This window comes from Crinia signifera, chromosome 12, assembly GCF_055691185.1.
Source record: "Crinia signifera chromosome 12, ASM5569118v1, whole genome shotgun sequence".
Classification (NCBI taxonomy): Eukaryota; Metazoa; Chordata; class Amphibia; order Anura; family Myobatrachidae; genus Crinia; species Crinia signifera.
Genome location: NC_139228.1, coordinates 64,872,598 through 64,885,382, shown reverse-complemented (window position 1 = coordinate 64,885,382; position 12,785 = coordinate 64,872,598). Strand labels below are relative to the sequence as shown.

The 12,785-nt window shown below is 42.1% G+C and overlaps 1 protein-coding gene across 9 annotated transcripts in view; it reads right to left on the bottom strand.

The window, feature by feature from the left end:
• BCL11B (BCL11 transcription factor B) overlaps positions 1-12,548 on the bottom strand; it is an 81,489-nt gene extending 68,941 nt beyond the window's left edge. For 2 of the 9 annotated variants that reach the window (XM_083166626.1, XM_083166627.1), the window contains exons 1-2: positions 11,641-12,548; positions 681-1,049 (exon numbers count right to left, since the gene is read on the bottom strand). In XM_083166626.1, coding sequence (XP_083022752.1) covers positions 681-1,049; positions 11,641-11,698 — 427 coding nt within the window. In that variant the 5' untranslated portion in view covers positions 11,699-12,548. The other 7 variants (XM_083166628.1, XM_083166631.1, XM_083166633.1 and 4 more) reach the window with 7 other exon arrangements.
• Positions 12,549-12,785: the final 237 nt, after the last annotated feature.

The following is a 12,785-nucleotide window of genomic DNA, read 5'->3' as shown; positions in this document are numbered from 1 at the left end:
GCGCAACTGCAGAGAATGGGGCCAGCTGGCTATCTGACATGGGCACACGGAAGCTGCCTACTGATTAGCATTTAATCATTTCTAAGGAGGCACCAAGTCTATAGTAGTGGATGGGAAGACCAATAATTAAATTGTTCCATATATGTTGGGTCAACAAAACACTCGGACTCTTTGTATGTTAAAAGAAAAAACAGGTGAATCCTAAATGATCAGGGTTGTGTCGCTGTATCTCCTGGATGGGCATCTTCTGCACTAAAATCTGGGAAAAGCAGGATATTCAGCTAAATGCCTTTTTTGGGGAATATTTACTAAGCCTTGGATAGAGGTAACGTTTACAGAGGCGAAGTACCAGCCACTCAGATCCCAGCTGTCATTTTTTGAACACCACATGTGGTATGACAGTTAGGGGCTGATTCGCTGGTACTTTATCTCTGTAAACGTTATCTCCACCCCAGGCTTAGTAAACAGACCCCCCTATATGCCTTGTAAGCCAAGAATTAGTTATTGTGTAACTTTTTGAACTTGCATAAAACACATCAATCTCTCTCCCTCCTCCTCTATACACATGTAACTATTACTTAGGCCCAACGGACACATTTAGGCCTTTTTTTAGGACAGTACACAAGACAACGTCACCATCCGCCAACGTCCGCAGCGTCAACAGAGAAACAGACCATTACCTGCAATGTTCTCCTGCTTCGGACAAATCCCTTTTGTAGGCGTGTGAAGGCGGTCATCCTCGTCCGGCGTGACCTGGATACCGATTTCTACCGGCTCTGCCACTTTCCTGAGCTCGGAGCGAGACGGGGGCGGGGGGCTACTTTTATCCAGATTCTTTTCATAGCAGCCTCCGCTCGGACCCCCGCATTGTTTTCTCTTGTGCTCTATAAAAACCAAGATGTCTCCCAGAGGGAAATTCATTTGACACTGTCCACATGTTAACAAGTCTGGGTCAGTCCCGCTGCCGGACAGGCTGATGGTCCCAGGTTCCGGGATGGGGAGGCCGTCGTCATCATCTGTGATTACCGTTTCGACATGGTGCTGCTCAGCTGTAATGGGGCACACAACAAAGAAAACAAGGCATGAGACGGACTAGCGGAAACCTAGTGTTTCATGAAAATAAAATTTTCAAAATTTCAATTTCAATTATTTCATGAAATAAAATAAAATAAAAAATTAAATTGAAGGACAACGCGTATTGGTTAAAAATCTGCAAAAATAACATTGCAAAAAAAATATACAACCCAATACAGTGTTCCCTAAAAAGTTATAAAAACAGTCTACATACAATTCGTTTTTTTTTTTGCAAATTCCAATACTTGACGGGTTCAAAAATAAAATACTTTTTGAAAACTGCATTTGCCAAACCGTGCCGACTCTCGACTTGCTAAAAGCGTTGCCCTTCCAGGAGATAATTGAACCTGTCCACACACAGATCTATTTTAACAGACAACCCCCCCTCCCCCCATAAACTATGCGCGAGGACATCTGTGTTAAAGTTATCGATGGCATAAACAAGTAGACCAGGGATAGATGTCTCCTCCTAATAGCTGCTAGTTCCTGTAAACCCCCCCCCCCCCCTCCGTCACAGGAGATACGGCATGCCCTTGGCTATACATAACACTTGAGATTATACCTGTATTCTCTCACTCGCAACATTTAATGCATTCCCCAGTATTTTATTTCTCCAGCAAACAAAAAATAAACGTGGGAGCAGAAAAACCCGCGGCTTCGATCGTTAATGCCTTTCACCAAAAAATGTTTCAAAAAATGTGACCAGCGCCAGAATAAAAAAAAAATTATATGTGCTTATTTTTTTGCAAGATTATTCATGACGCTAATTCATCGCCACAAAAAAGTAGCAACCGTAGCAGATAGTTTGTTTTTTGAAAAGATTATTGTTTTTCCTGCGTGACTCAAGAACACAACGTTTCTGCATAAAATGTCCCCAAGTCTATTAATCTAAACAAATATTGCCGCTACGGAGGCTTATCATAGGAAAATGAAGCAGGATTTATTTATTTTAGGGCATTACCAGCTGCTTGTAATAATACAGGGGGCCAAAATAATAGTTTATAAAAAAAATAAAAGTTCCCCTGGAAACTGTTTAGCACTTATGTGATCGTTCTACCGTTGTGTCTGCTATTTACCAAAACGGTTACTTAAAAAATAAAAATATATATATCACCGCTCTATTTTTGCAACGGGCGGACCTGACAACCACAATTCAGGCCATCGATGCAAGATGGCGGGGAGGGTAAAGCGATTGTCGAAATGCTTGATAGACCCTTCGAGGATAATGTCAAATAAAAAGGATGCATAATCTTATTGTGATATTACTGTACGCGGGGGTGACAATCCTAAAAGCATCCCGGCCACGCCCGCTCATAGTAAACGGAACAGATGCTGTAATGGCAAAATACTGTTTCATATCATTTGCTCATTTTGTTTCATGTTTTGCATATACTGAGTGGTGCCCGTTCACAAGACATCCTGAACGACTGCTTTGTTAAAATTGCTAACGGGTGCCAGTCAATTTCTCATCTTATACCCTATAAGTAAACTGCTTTTGGGGCCTATATCAACTGACACCTGGTTCCCCTGACTATTTAAATGCCGCATGCCAAACTTTTGCACAATAATCATCATTACTGATCGCATGACATATGCCTGGTTTTACACCCAGATATACAATGCACACTCTGCATACTGCCTTTAATTTACATGCATTTAATGGGCACACTAAGCCACCTATGTAGCAGCAATGCACAGATTTTCATAGGCACAAAACCTATGTATGTTTTGCACACATATTCCAGGGTACAAGCAAACCGAATATATATATAGAAATATGACATATCTCTATAGTTCACAAATATTACCCAATGTATCTAGATACTTTGTCTCAGGTCAAGTATGTCAAACAAACGATGACTTGAACTACGCCATAATTCCTGATACGTATAATCAAAATCCATTACCTGTATCACCTACTGCCAATAACATTCCTTTGTGCAATTCAATTGCGTTTGTTTTTTTATTTTTAAAACTATAGCATGACAGTAAATTTGCCTGGCACCCCAGCCCTGATCTGCCTGCACCCCCGATTCTGTAGAAACGGTTTGCAGCGGGGCACGTTCCCTGCTAAACGTCCTTTAACTCCAATATGTCATTAATACAGGACAAATAGTTTCCATTGCAACCGAGGACAAGTTAATGATACCCTTATTCCGGTTGCACACATTGCACTGCAGACCCCTCTGGCAGAGGGTTGCTAAAAAGAATTTAGGCACTTCATTTACACCCATGGAAATTTCACTTGGCCCCCTCTGGATTTACAGTAAGTACTTAACAGAACCTCAATAGTTTTCCCTAGAAACAGGCATGACCCGAAATTGTACATTTATATAATGAATACAACGCTACTGATTATTCCACCTATCGATTTTATTGGGTATCTATTTATCGTTAAATGTATCAGTTCAATCTCAGCCGAGAGATTTCCTATTCCATGCAATAAACGCTTTATATGGGATTAATGCTTCCTTCCGATAAATACACACACCTATTAACCCCCCACTATACACTTGGATGTAGCGAGATATCTTAAGTGATGTGATAGAATCAAGGTTTAGTAACACACTTTAAGTGTCACTCCAGAGAATTTATATCTCCTGTGAAGTAGATGTAGTTACATTAAGTTGTTTTACTGTTCTCTGCCTGAAACTATACATTTTTAACCACTGGGATCTTTGCAGGACTTGTCATAGGTTGCAGTAAGTAATAGATGGAATGCCTCTTACACTTCATAAATCTAAAATATTAAGTCGCATGGAGGGTTATATACTTTCTCACGTATAACTATTCTCTAAAACAATCAGCAAATCTAGATACGGACAAAAATCGTAAGCTTTATAAATGCTGCAAAGGAAAAAACATTACGTACGACTTCGAAAGGCCAAAAATAAAGAATAAAAAAAAAAAAATTATAAAGACATCAATAGTAAAATAAATAAAGTCAAAATAGATTGCCCAAAACCAAGGCTACCAGCTAAGAATGAATTCACATGATATGTTGCATTAAAACGTGATCTCTCTATAATTGCAACTTCATTCCTGCGTTGGGTATTTGGTGCGGCGCACTGTCCACCAAGCGCAGACCCATGCAACCAAATATTAAATGTAACGCTTGATCCACAGCAAATAAACAAAAACAATACGATAGACATTAACGCATGAGGATAATAAACATAAGGAGGCTTGTTTTTGTTAATGCAACGCTAATTCCCAAACTACTGAGCCAATGATTGTCACGTTATCCCCGCCTTAAACATTAATCTGTAGCGACGATTGAAATAATCGTTGCAATTTAGATTTTTCCCCAATTTTGATTTTGCACTTTTGCCAAAATGAGGCCAATGAATGCCCACACCTAAAAGAATCGTCATTCATCAGTAGCCTGTGATCCGCAATATATAGATGCTAACTGCGTCATCGCAAAAACCATCAAAATATTCTTAATTTAAACACATAAATAATGACGTTGTTCTCTACAAAATAGAGATATTATTTTACCCAGCGGACCTCTACGCCGTCTTTCATTTGCCTTCAAAATCTTAAGGCACTTCTCCCTTTTTGCAGCTAGATGATTAGGAAGATGGCTGGCCGATAAACAGATTTAAAAAATATGCATATTTTAGCTTGTATTGAAGCTTAGAATTTAGCGTGAATGGAGTTAATTTAAAAGGGCTTCTCTCACAGTTTGTGAGCTGTGCCGGAGCACAAATCCAGGGGTTATTGAAAATATAAATATACTTTATTGAAACTATAAATATATAATGGGGGCGGGGGGGAGCCAATGCAAGTTCCAGAATTGGAATCTCTTTTTGCAATATGCAAAGTAAAAACAAAAAAATGCTAATAAAAAATTGAAAACAACGATTTTTTTTTCCCCCCGGCAACGTCTTCTGTGTGTGAAAACAAAATTTTTCAAAGGAAATTTTTATATTTATATTTTGCTAGCAGCGCACTACTCCAACTCGGGGTGTTGCTGATATAAATAAAGGCACTTCGAGTCGGTGACTATTGTGGGGTTGCTTTGAGAAAATGTGTGAAGTGAGAAACAGTGACAACGGGAAACAACAGCCCCGGTATTAACCGTTCAACCGCCAACAATTCGTTGAGCATGCCGCAAGCAAACCTGGAGGGGCAGAGATGTTTTACAATTTATGAATTGCTTTTTTTTTTGAGGGGGGTGTAATACTTTTTATTATCATTATTATTATCTCATCCATGTCTATATACAGTGACTTTACACATACTTTAGTGTATACTGCACGCTGCGGAATTAAGTGCAATGAGTTAAATTACCATATGTAATATTACTCCATGTGTTTGGAAATCACACACCCCCCCCCCTCCACCCCCACTCCCCGCCTTTAAGGGATAGGCAGTGCGCAGTCTGTAGGGCCCCACCGTGCACCATTCAAACACTCAATGAAGTACAGGACTCATCAGATAAATTTCTAGCATCCCGTGCTTAAGACTGAAAGCTCTTTTTACGACGTTTGACAGCACGTTTTTTTTTTTCTGACCTAATTTATTTCTCTTTCGGATCACTATAAAAGCTTTCGCTCCTCGTAGGGTAATTCCCCACCTTCTCCTTACTTCCACGCACCCTAAAATGAGAACGAATCAATGGCTGGGCTCGGATAACGTAAGCCTTAGGCAGCTAAAGTGTATAATCTTCAATGCAAGTAATAGTATTGTGCTATTATCTGTAAGACATAAGGCACAAGTAAGTGGAATCAGGGCAAGGGGGATGCTGCATTTCGCACTCTGCAATTACAAAACAAAGGCAGCAGTCCTGTAAGGCAGCCGAAATCCTTACTAAATATGGGTCGTTAATGATGGGGAAGTTCAAAAAGAGGTGGGGGGGGGGGTACCGCTCAGTAATCCACCAGTTTGCAACCGTTTACATTTTTATTGTTTTGTTGCAAAAATAATAAACAATCAAAATGCTTGTTGGAATGCTGCACTTGTGTCTGGTGCACCTTATCGCCCACAAGATCAGTGACAGGAGGTAAAGTTTGTTAACAGTCATGTCGCAGGCCAGTGACGTGTTATGGTCAAGAGGGTTTGAGCGCGGCACCAAGCATAAGTTGGCCTGAGTGGATTTGCCAAAGTAAATGTCCTCTTTGTGCCTCAGATGTTGGAGCAGTAAACAGGCTTGTATGTTGATTCTGACATTTTGCAGTAACGCTACAAAGGAATAAAAGCCACCAGCTCCGAATCCTACAGGCTCGGAGCTCCCCCTAGTAGCCAGTGCTTGTCAGTTAAAATGCCTTAGGGTCCAACCGAGATACGCAGCTTCAAATATTCAACGTCAGTGAAGATGTAAAGTTTATTTTTATTTTTTTTAAACTGCTTTCAACAGCGTCGTATGATACACACAAGACAAAGTCATTCGAAGTGGTCAGGCTGTTTGCATGCAAAAAAAGCAGATTTACGTCCCAATCAACTTCTGGAAACAAGTGTCAGCTCCTAGTGTCTATAGGCTGATCCATCTTTGTTTCCCCGCACTGCGTTATAACCTAATGATTCTCAAGCCATGCAAAAACCGTGCAACCTCTTGTAGCAAAAATGAAATGCAAAAAGTTTTTTTGCAAATGAGCTTCAAAAATGTGTCAATTGTACCAAATAAATACAAATCGCATCATTGCATGCAAGTGGAATCTACGGTACATAATGGGGTGTTCGTGATATGGCGATGGTAGGTGGGTTTGCGTCGTTACAAAGTGAACTCTGAAAATGTTCACAAGCCTTTCTTCATGCATAGACATTTAAGTGATACGTGGAGCGGATGTCAGGTTTCTTCCTAGCCTGCAAGAGCGACCCAGTCGCAATTGTGTTCCTGAAATACGCTACCTTTTTGGCAATTAACGGCTTAGCCAACTTATTCCATTGCACAAAGACTTTTAATCGCCTGGGTATTACACTACAGCCATATGACCAATACATATTTTATTTTGTTACGTTGAGGAACGATAGTTTCGCTCGCAAAAGGTGCATGACATTACATACAGATGCAGAAAGTATAAACACTTTTTCTCTGTGGCTGTAAGTGTAATACACTGCCTGAGATTCCATGGGGAAATAAGCCATCTCTCTGATATTCAGAGGAAACCATTGACTCATAGCTGATGAAATCTTAAGGCAGGGATTATGTAATTTATACAAATCAGAGAAGGCAATAAGAGTCCACGAAGCGACGTAAAAAAATGTAAAAGTGTATTTAAATGTGCAAAGGGGTACTGCGCTCTTTGCACCCATCTGCAAACTGCGTCAGATGTGCAGAATAAATAACGTCACTATCATCGGACATAAGGTAGTGCGAAATCGGCGAGAACAAGAAAAAAAAGAAAACGTCATTAAGCCAATATTAATCGGAGGGCCTTAATTGCAGTTATTATGTCTGTGTGTACATTTAACGTGTAAGGTTGGCTCTGTATTATCGGATAAGACACATCTCGACGTGGTGGTGCTGGACCCAGTAAGAGGCCCAGATGTCTTCGGAGATAAGACATTTCGGATGTGGTTCTTTTTTTCTTTAACTGAGAAAACTAGGTGCGCGCAAGGCAAGGTGCAGAATGGCGCGGAATCGCAGGTATGGGATTTGTTAAGTAACATGACTTAGGCCAATTTCACTGCAAACTCATAAGGCGATCTCTGATGGCAAATAAGGTTTTCCGGGGCCCTAGATTCCTATATCACGCCGACCAGAGAGAATTTAAACAATAAACAATAAAAACTGGTTTGACTACTCTCTGAGTTACATCTGCAGGTATTTTCATGCTGAAACATCCGCACACACACTCTCTCTCTCTCTCTCTCTCTCTCTTTCTCTCGCCCATCTCGTTTGCAGTTTTGTTTTTGCACAGTATGATAAATGCGAGATATTATATTTAATAAGACGCACGACTAGTTCTTATCCCAGTGCAGCCGCATGTTGCTGATTTCAGGTTTCGAGCCAGCAAGTAACGCCGTCTAGCCTTCGCTGTTGTTTATTCAGATGTCAACATGATCCACAGCACAAGGAGGAAGCAATGCGGGGCTGTACGCTGTATAATCAATACACTACAGCTAATTAACCAACACAAAGACACAAGAACTTGCACTCTAACGTGCCTTTAAATGCCTTTTTCTGGGATACACCCCAAAATGCCTGTGTGTGTGTGTGTATCTTTTCATTTGCATAATTTGATCATCTCTTGGGGGTGTCACACACACCCCCCCAACCTAACTGCCTACTGTACTCTGTGAATTTTTTGTATCGTGCAAAAGTCAACATGCAAACTATTGAATCCAAGGGGCTTACAAGTCCCCATCCATAGCATCAGAACTCATCTATAACTTTACACACATTTCCAAATTGCTGGCATGCACACTGGTTGCAAGACGACATGGGAAATAATTTTTAAAAAACAGATGGGTGTTTAATGCCGGCCAATTCTGCACACAAGAAACTCATGTTTGACCACGACACACTTCTTAAGATACATTGCAGAAGACTTTACATTTGCATGGGGGTAACTATCAAAGCACTTGCAGGACACAGTAGGTAAGGATCAACAGTCCAATAGACATTGGGGCAACTAGGCAACATTAAACTGACAATAAATGTCATTTTTTGCAGCATATCATGGTCTTTGTACAACACCACATATCAGACCATTCTAAAAACCCATCAAAAGCACGAAACTACGGCAGCGGCAAAAAGAATGTCAATAAAATTGAAACCCTTATCAGCTAGAGGGAAGTTGGCCATATCTGCAGCAACGAAGGGGTTAACCCAGCTGTCAAAGAACCTCATGAATATTCAAAAGCCTCCAGTGATGTCATTTCTGGATCACTGATCAATAGTCCTAATATCAGGAAGATGCAAAGAGAAATTTAAAAAAAAAAGATAGTTACCTGGTTCTCGTCTTCCTGCGTTCCTGAGATAGCCGTGCCCAGGGCTTTACTGAAGAATTCCCAATCCCTACCCCCCCCCCCCAAAAAAAATAACCCATACAGGCCTTATACCCCCCCTGCATTCAGGGGCTACAATTTTGACATAATCCGAATTTCATGTATCAGTGATCTTACCCCAAAAAATGTGGGGGGACAAAAATGTCAAAAATAACAATAAATTAAAAGATACGATCTGAGCACAGCTGCTCATCTCGGTGTCTGCAAACCTACATTTTGCATGCAAAAAAATGAAATCATCATTACACCCAAGGTGCCAAATCAAGAAGCCTGGCAGCATTTTCCCCTCTGACAGCGAGGATCCCATCTCCCCGATATTATTACTCCTATATGCACCGTAAAAGTAAAATAAAAAAAACACTGAGAATAATTCCTCCTACGGGGAAGGAACAGAAGCCTCAATTTCCAAGCAAATCCACAAAAATCTCCCATGAAACGGGGGAACAATTACCAAGCAGGGAGAGGAGGTCTGGGCTGTAGTAGGGGAAGGCAGCTCTCCCTGCAAGCCAGGGAAGGAGGAGGAGAGAGCCCCCTTATATATACCTATATATATTTATTTATTTAAATTTGTTAAAATCTACCATAAATATTCTGTCTCCCCCCCAAAAAGCAGCCGGCTCTTTCCCTGGTTCGTTCACACCGGCCACATGCCACCGCCACAGCCGAGCGATGTGTGATGAAGCCCAGGGACAACGGGGAGTCTGTTGTACTTTGGGTTTTTTTTTTTTTATTATTGTATTTTTTAAAGGGCTTGGAAAGAGACCGGCATGAAAGGAGGACCCTGCAGCCGCTTGCAGAGCTCAGGCAGTGGGCGGGAAAATGAGCTGAGCTTGGGTTCATCATTACACCAGGAGCAGTCACCGCCTCACGTGAAGCAGCAGCATCAGGGTCCCCTGCCACCTCCGTCCCCCTGTACCCCAATTTCTAGGGCATAGCCCTCAGCCGGCCACCTAGTGACTTTCCCTAGCTAAATTCACTGAAAACAGACAATTCAGCCAGATATAAATATTAATTGGCATTGCCAGGGCATGACAGACACTACAAAGGTGTATCTTATATATAAAATAACACTTTATCCATGTTATAATACTACATACTATATTGCAATTTAAATATATTTAAATATAAATATTTTTTGTTTTATGCCCTTATATAAAAAAAAAAAAATATATATATATATATATATATATATATATATATATTACATTAGCACAGCTTAAGACAGTTATAAACACGCCGCTTGCTGTTCTATTTGGTTTGATATATTAAAGAACAAATTATTTAGCAGCAGATCTGTCCAACCAGCCAGCACTATAATATACTTATCTATTTATTTTCCCGGAACGTTCATATTTAAAAAAAAATATTAATAAACACACCACATGCCCCACAGGTCTGACATCCTCTGCGCTGCTGAAATTTTACCTCAGGTGTTCCAACTGACTCTTCTGTCGCTATTAGATTGCAAGCCCTCTGGGGCAAAGTGTTGTATTTTCCAACGAATACCTGTCTGACTGATGTGTATCAGGATAATTCTGCATTTTCTCTTTCTGACATGATCCGCTCGCAGGTGACTACCGCACTAATATTAGTCCAGGTGTAACCGAACGAATATACGTTTATTTAACCAATTGCACAGCGATATCTGTAATTACACTCTACATTCCCTAAATAGGGATATATATATATATATATAATCCTGGTTCCTGCATAAACAGACACTATATTTGCAGTATTTGTATTTTACAGGTGTGTTATGGCCTATGTAGATTTCTGTGCATGCATGCATTTGCCAATAGCCCTTTGTGTATTTGGGCACATGGTATACTTTAACAAGATACCCCAGATGGGCCACACTGACTACCCCCCCTTTGCCCCCAGGTGACCTACTTTATACAGTGGTCTACCAGGTAGTGATGGCAATAAGTCATACCATGGGTTTTGGAGGGTCCCAGAGCCTCTGGGTGCCCGTTACAGATAGGTATCCCATCTCAGAGTGCACAGTCTCCCTCCCCTCCTAATAAATTGATCCAGCACCCCCTCCTCTCTCTCTCTCCCCCCTCCCCAGACTCTGCTGCTGCTGCTGCTGTTGCTGCTGCCAGTTTGGTTGCATTTCCAGGTTTTTTTTTTCTTTTTACAACCAGGCAGTTTGTAATCTTGTTACAGCCATGTGTTTGTCATTAGCTGCCCCCAGCCCAGGTTCCCCTCACCGTCCTCTTTACCCCCTCTAACTTTTACAGAAGAACTTCTGCATTGCTATGTCCTCCTTGTATGGTGGGGGAAGAGGGGTGCATGGACTATCTGACATCTGGCAATCATAATATACAGAATGAGAGACAGGGACACTGAACAGGGGTTTCATTGCATGGAGATGAGACTGGATACAGAATGGATACATAAATAGGCAGATACAGTACATAGACAGATACATACTGTAGTTGTATAAGAAGTAGCCTGAAAGTGGCTGTCAGAAGAAGGAACCACATGTGCTCAGGAACTTTCCCTTGCCTCCCTCTCTGCAGAAACTTTTGCTGCTGGATGGGGAGCTGTTCCCCCAACCTACACCCACCCCCTCTCCCCCTGGTCCCAGAGCCCCCCATATGCACTTACGTATAAGAATCTCCCTCTGTAACAAGTGCTGCGGGTTCCCTTGCTTGCGACGGGACATTGCCTTGGCATTTACAGTGGCATCGCCCGGAGATCTGCAGGGCTCCTTCCTCCTCCTCCTCTCTCCCTTCTTTTTCTTCTTCTTCCTCCTCCTCCTGATTTTTCTTCTTCAATGCAAAACACACACAAAAAAAAAATCAAAAATAAAAAAAATCACTATATTAAAAAAGTAGGGGTCGGTGCCCACAGCTCTGCCAACAGGGAAAGCACTTCTCCACTTGGGTATCTTCTTAAGTTAGGAGCTGGCTGCTGCTGTGCCCACTCCAGTTATGTCCACGGTGCCCGGCAGTGGCACTTCTCCCATCAATGCAAAAAAAAAAAAAAAAATGCAATAAAAATAAAAATGATTGCCCAAAAGGATGCCCAAAAAAACCTTAGAATAATGATGCAGAAGAGAGAGGGGGGCAGCTGCTGCCCTGCTGGTTGTAAGGGGGCTGACAGAGAGTGGGTCCTGCTTGCAGTCAGGCTGGCACTGCCCTGCAATTCACTGCCCAGCACTTTGCACTGCTCCACTTGGCTGGCACTGGAGAGGGGGTGGGGGGAGAGGACTATTTAATGGTGAAGATGGCGGAGTCCTGGTTCTCTGGGAGCTCTCTGTCTCTCTGTGGCTGGGTCTGCCTCTGTACAATGGGATAAAATTCAAGTTCAAGTACGGACGTGACGTTTAATCTGCACCAGAGACTAAAAGACCGAGAGACTAGGAGCACTGGGGGCGACTAGCGGTGGCTTTTTAACATTGTACCCTGAACACAACAAGGAGGGAGAGAAAGCACATGCCTGCAAGCGGAGTGTGCTACTCTGCTACTCCTGCACTGCACCCCTCTGCACCCTCCGTGTACCCCAACCTGTCTGCACCCCCTATGCACCCTCTATGCACTCCCCTGCACCCCCTATGCACCCACTTTGCACCCTCCGTGTACTCCACCCTGTCTGCACTCCTCTGCACCCCCTATGCACCCACTCTGCTCCCTCTGTGTACCCCACCCTGCATGCACCCACTCTTTACCCTGTCAGCACCCTCTCTGCTGACCCTCAACCATTGACAAACTAATCTCAACTATTTTTTTTTATGGAGGGGGGGGGGGGGG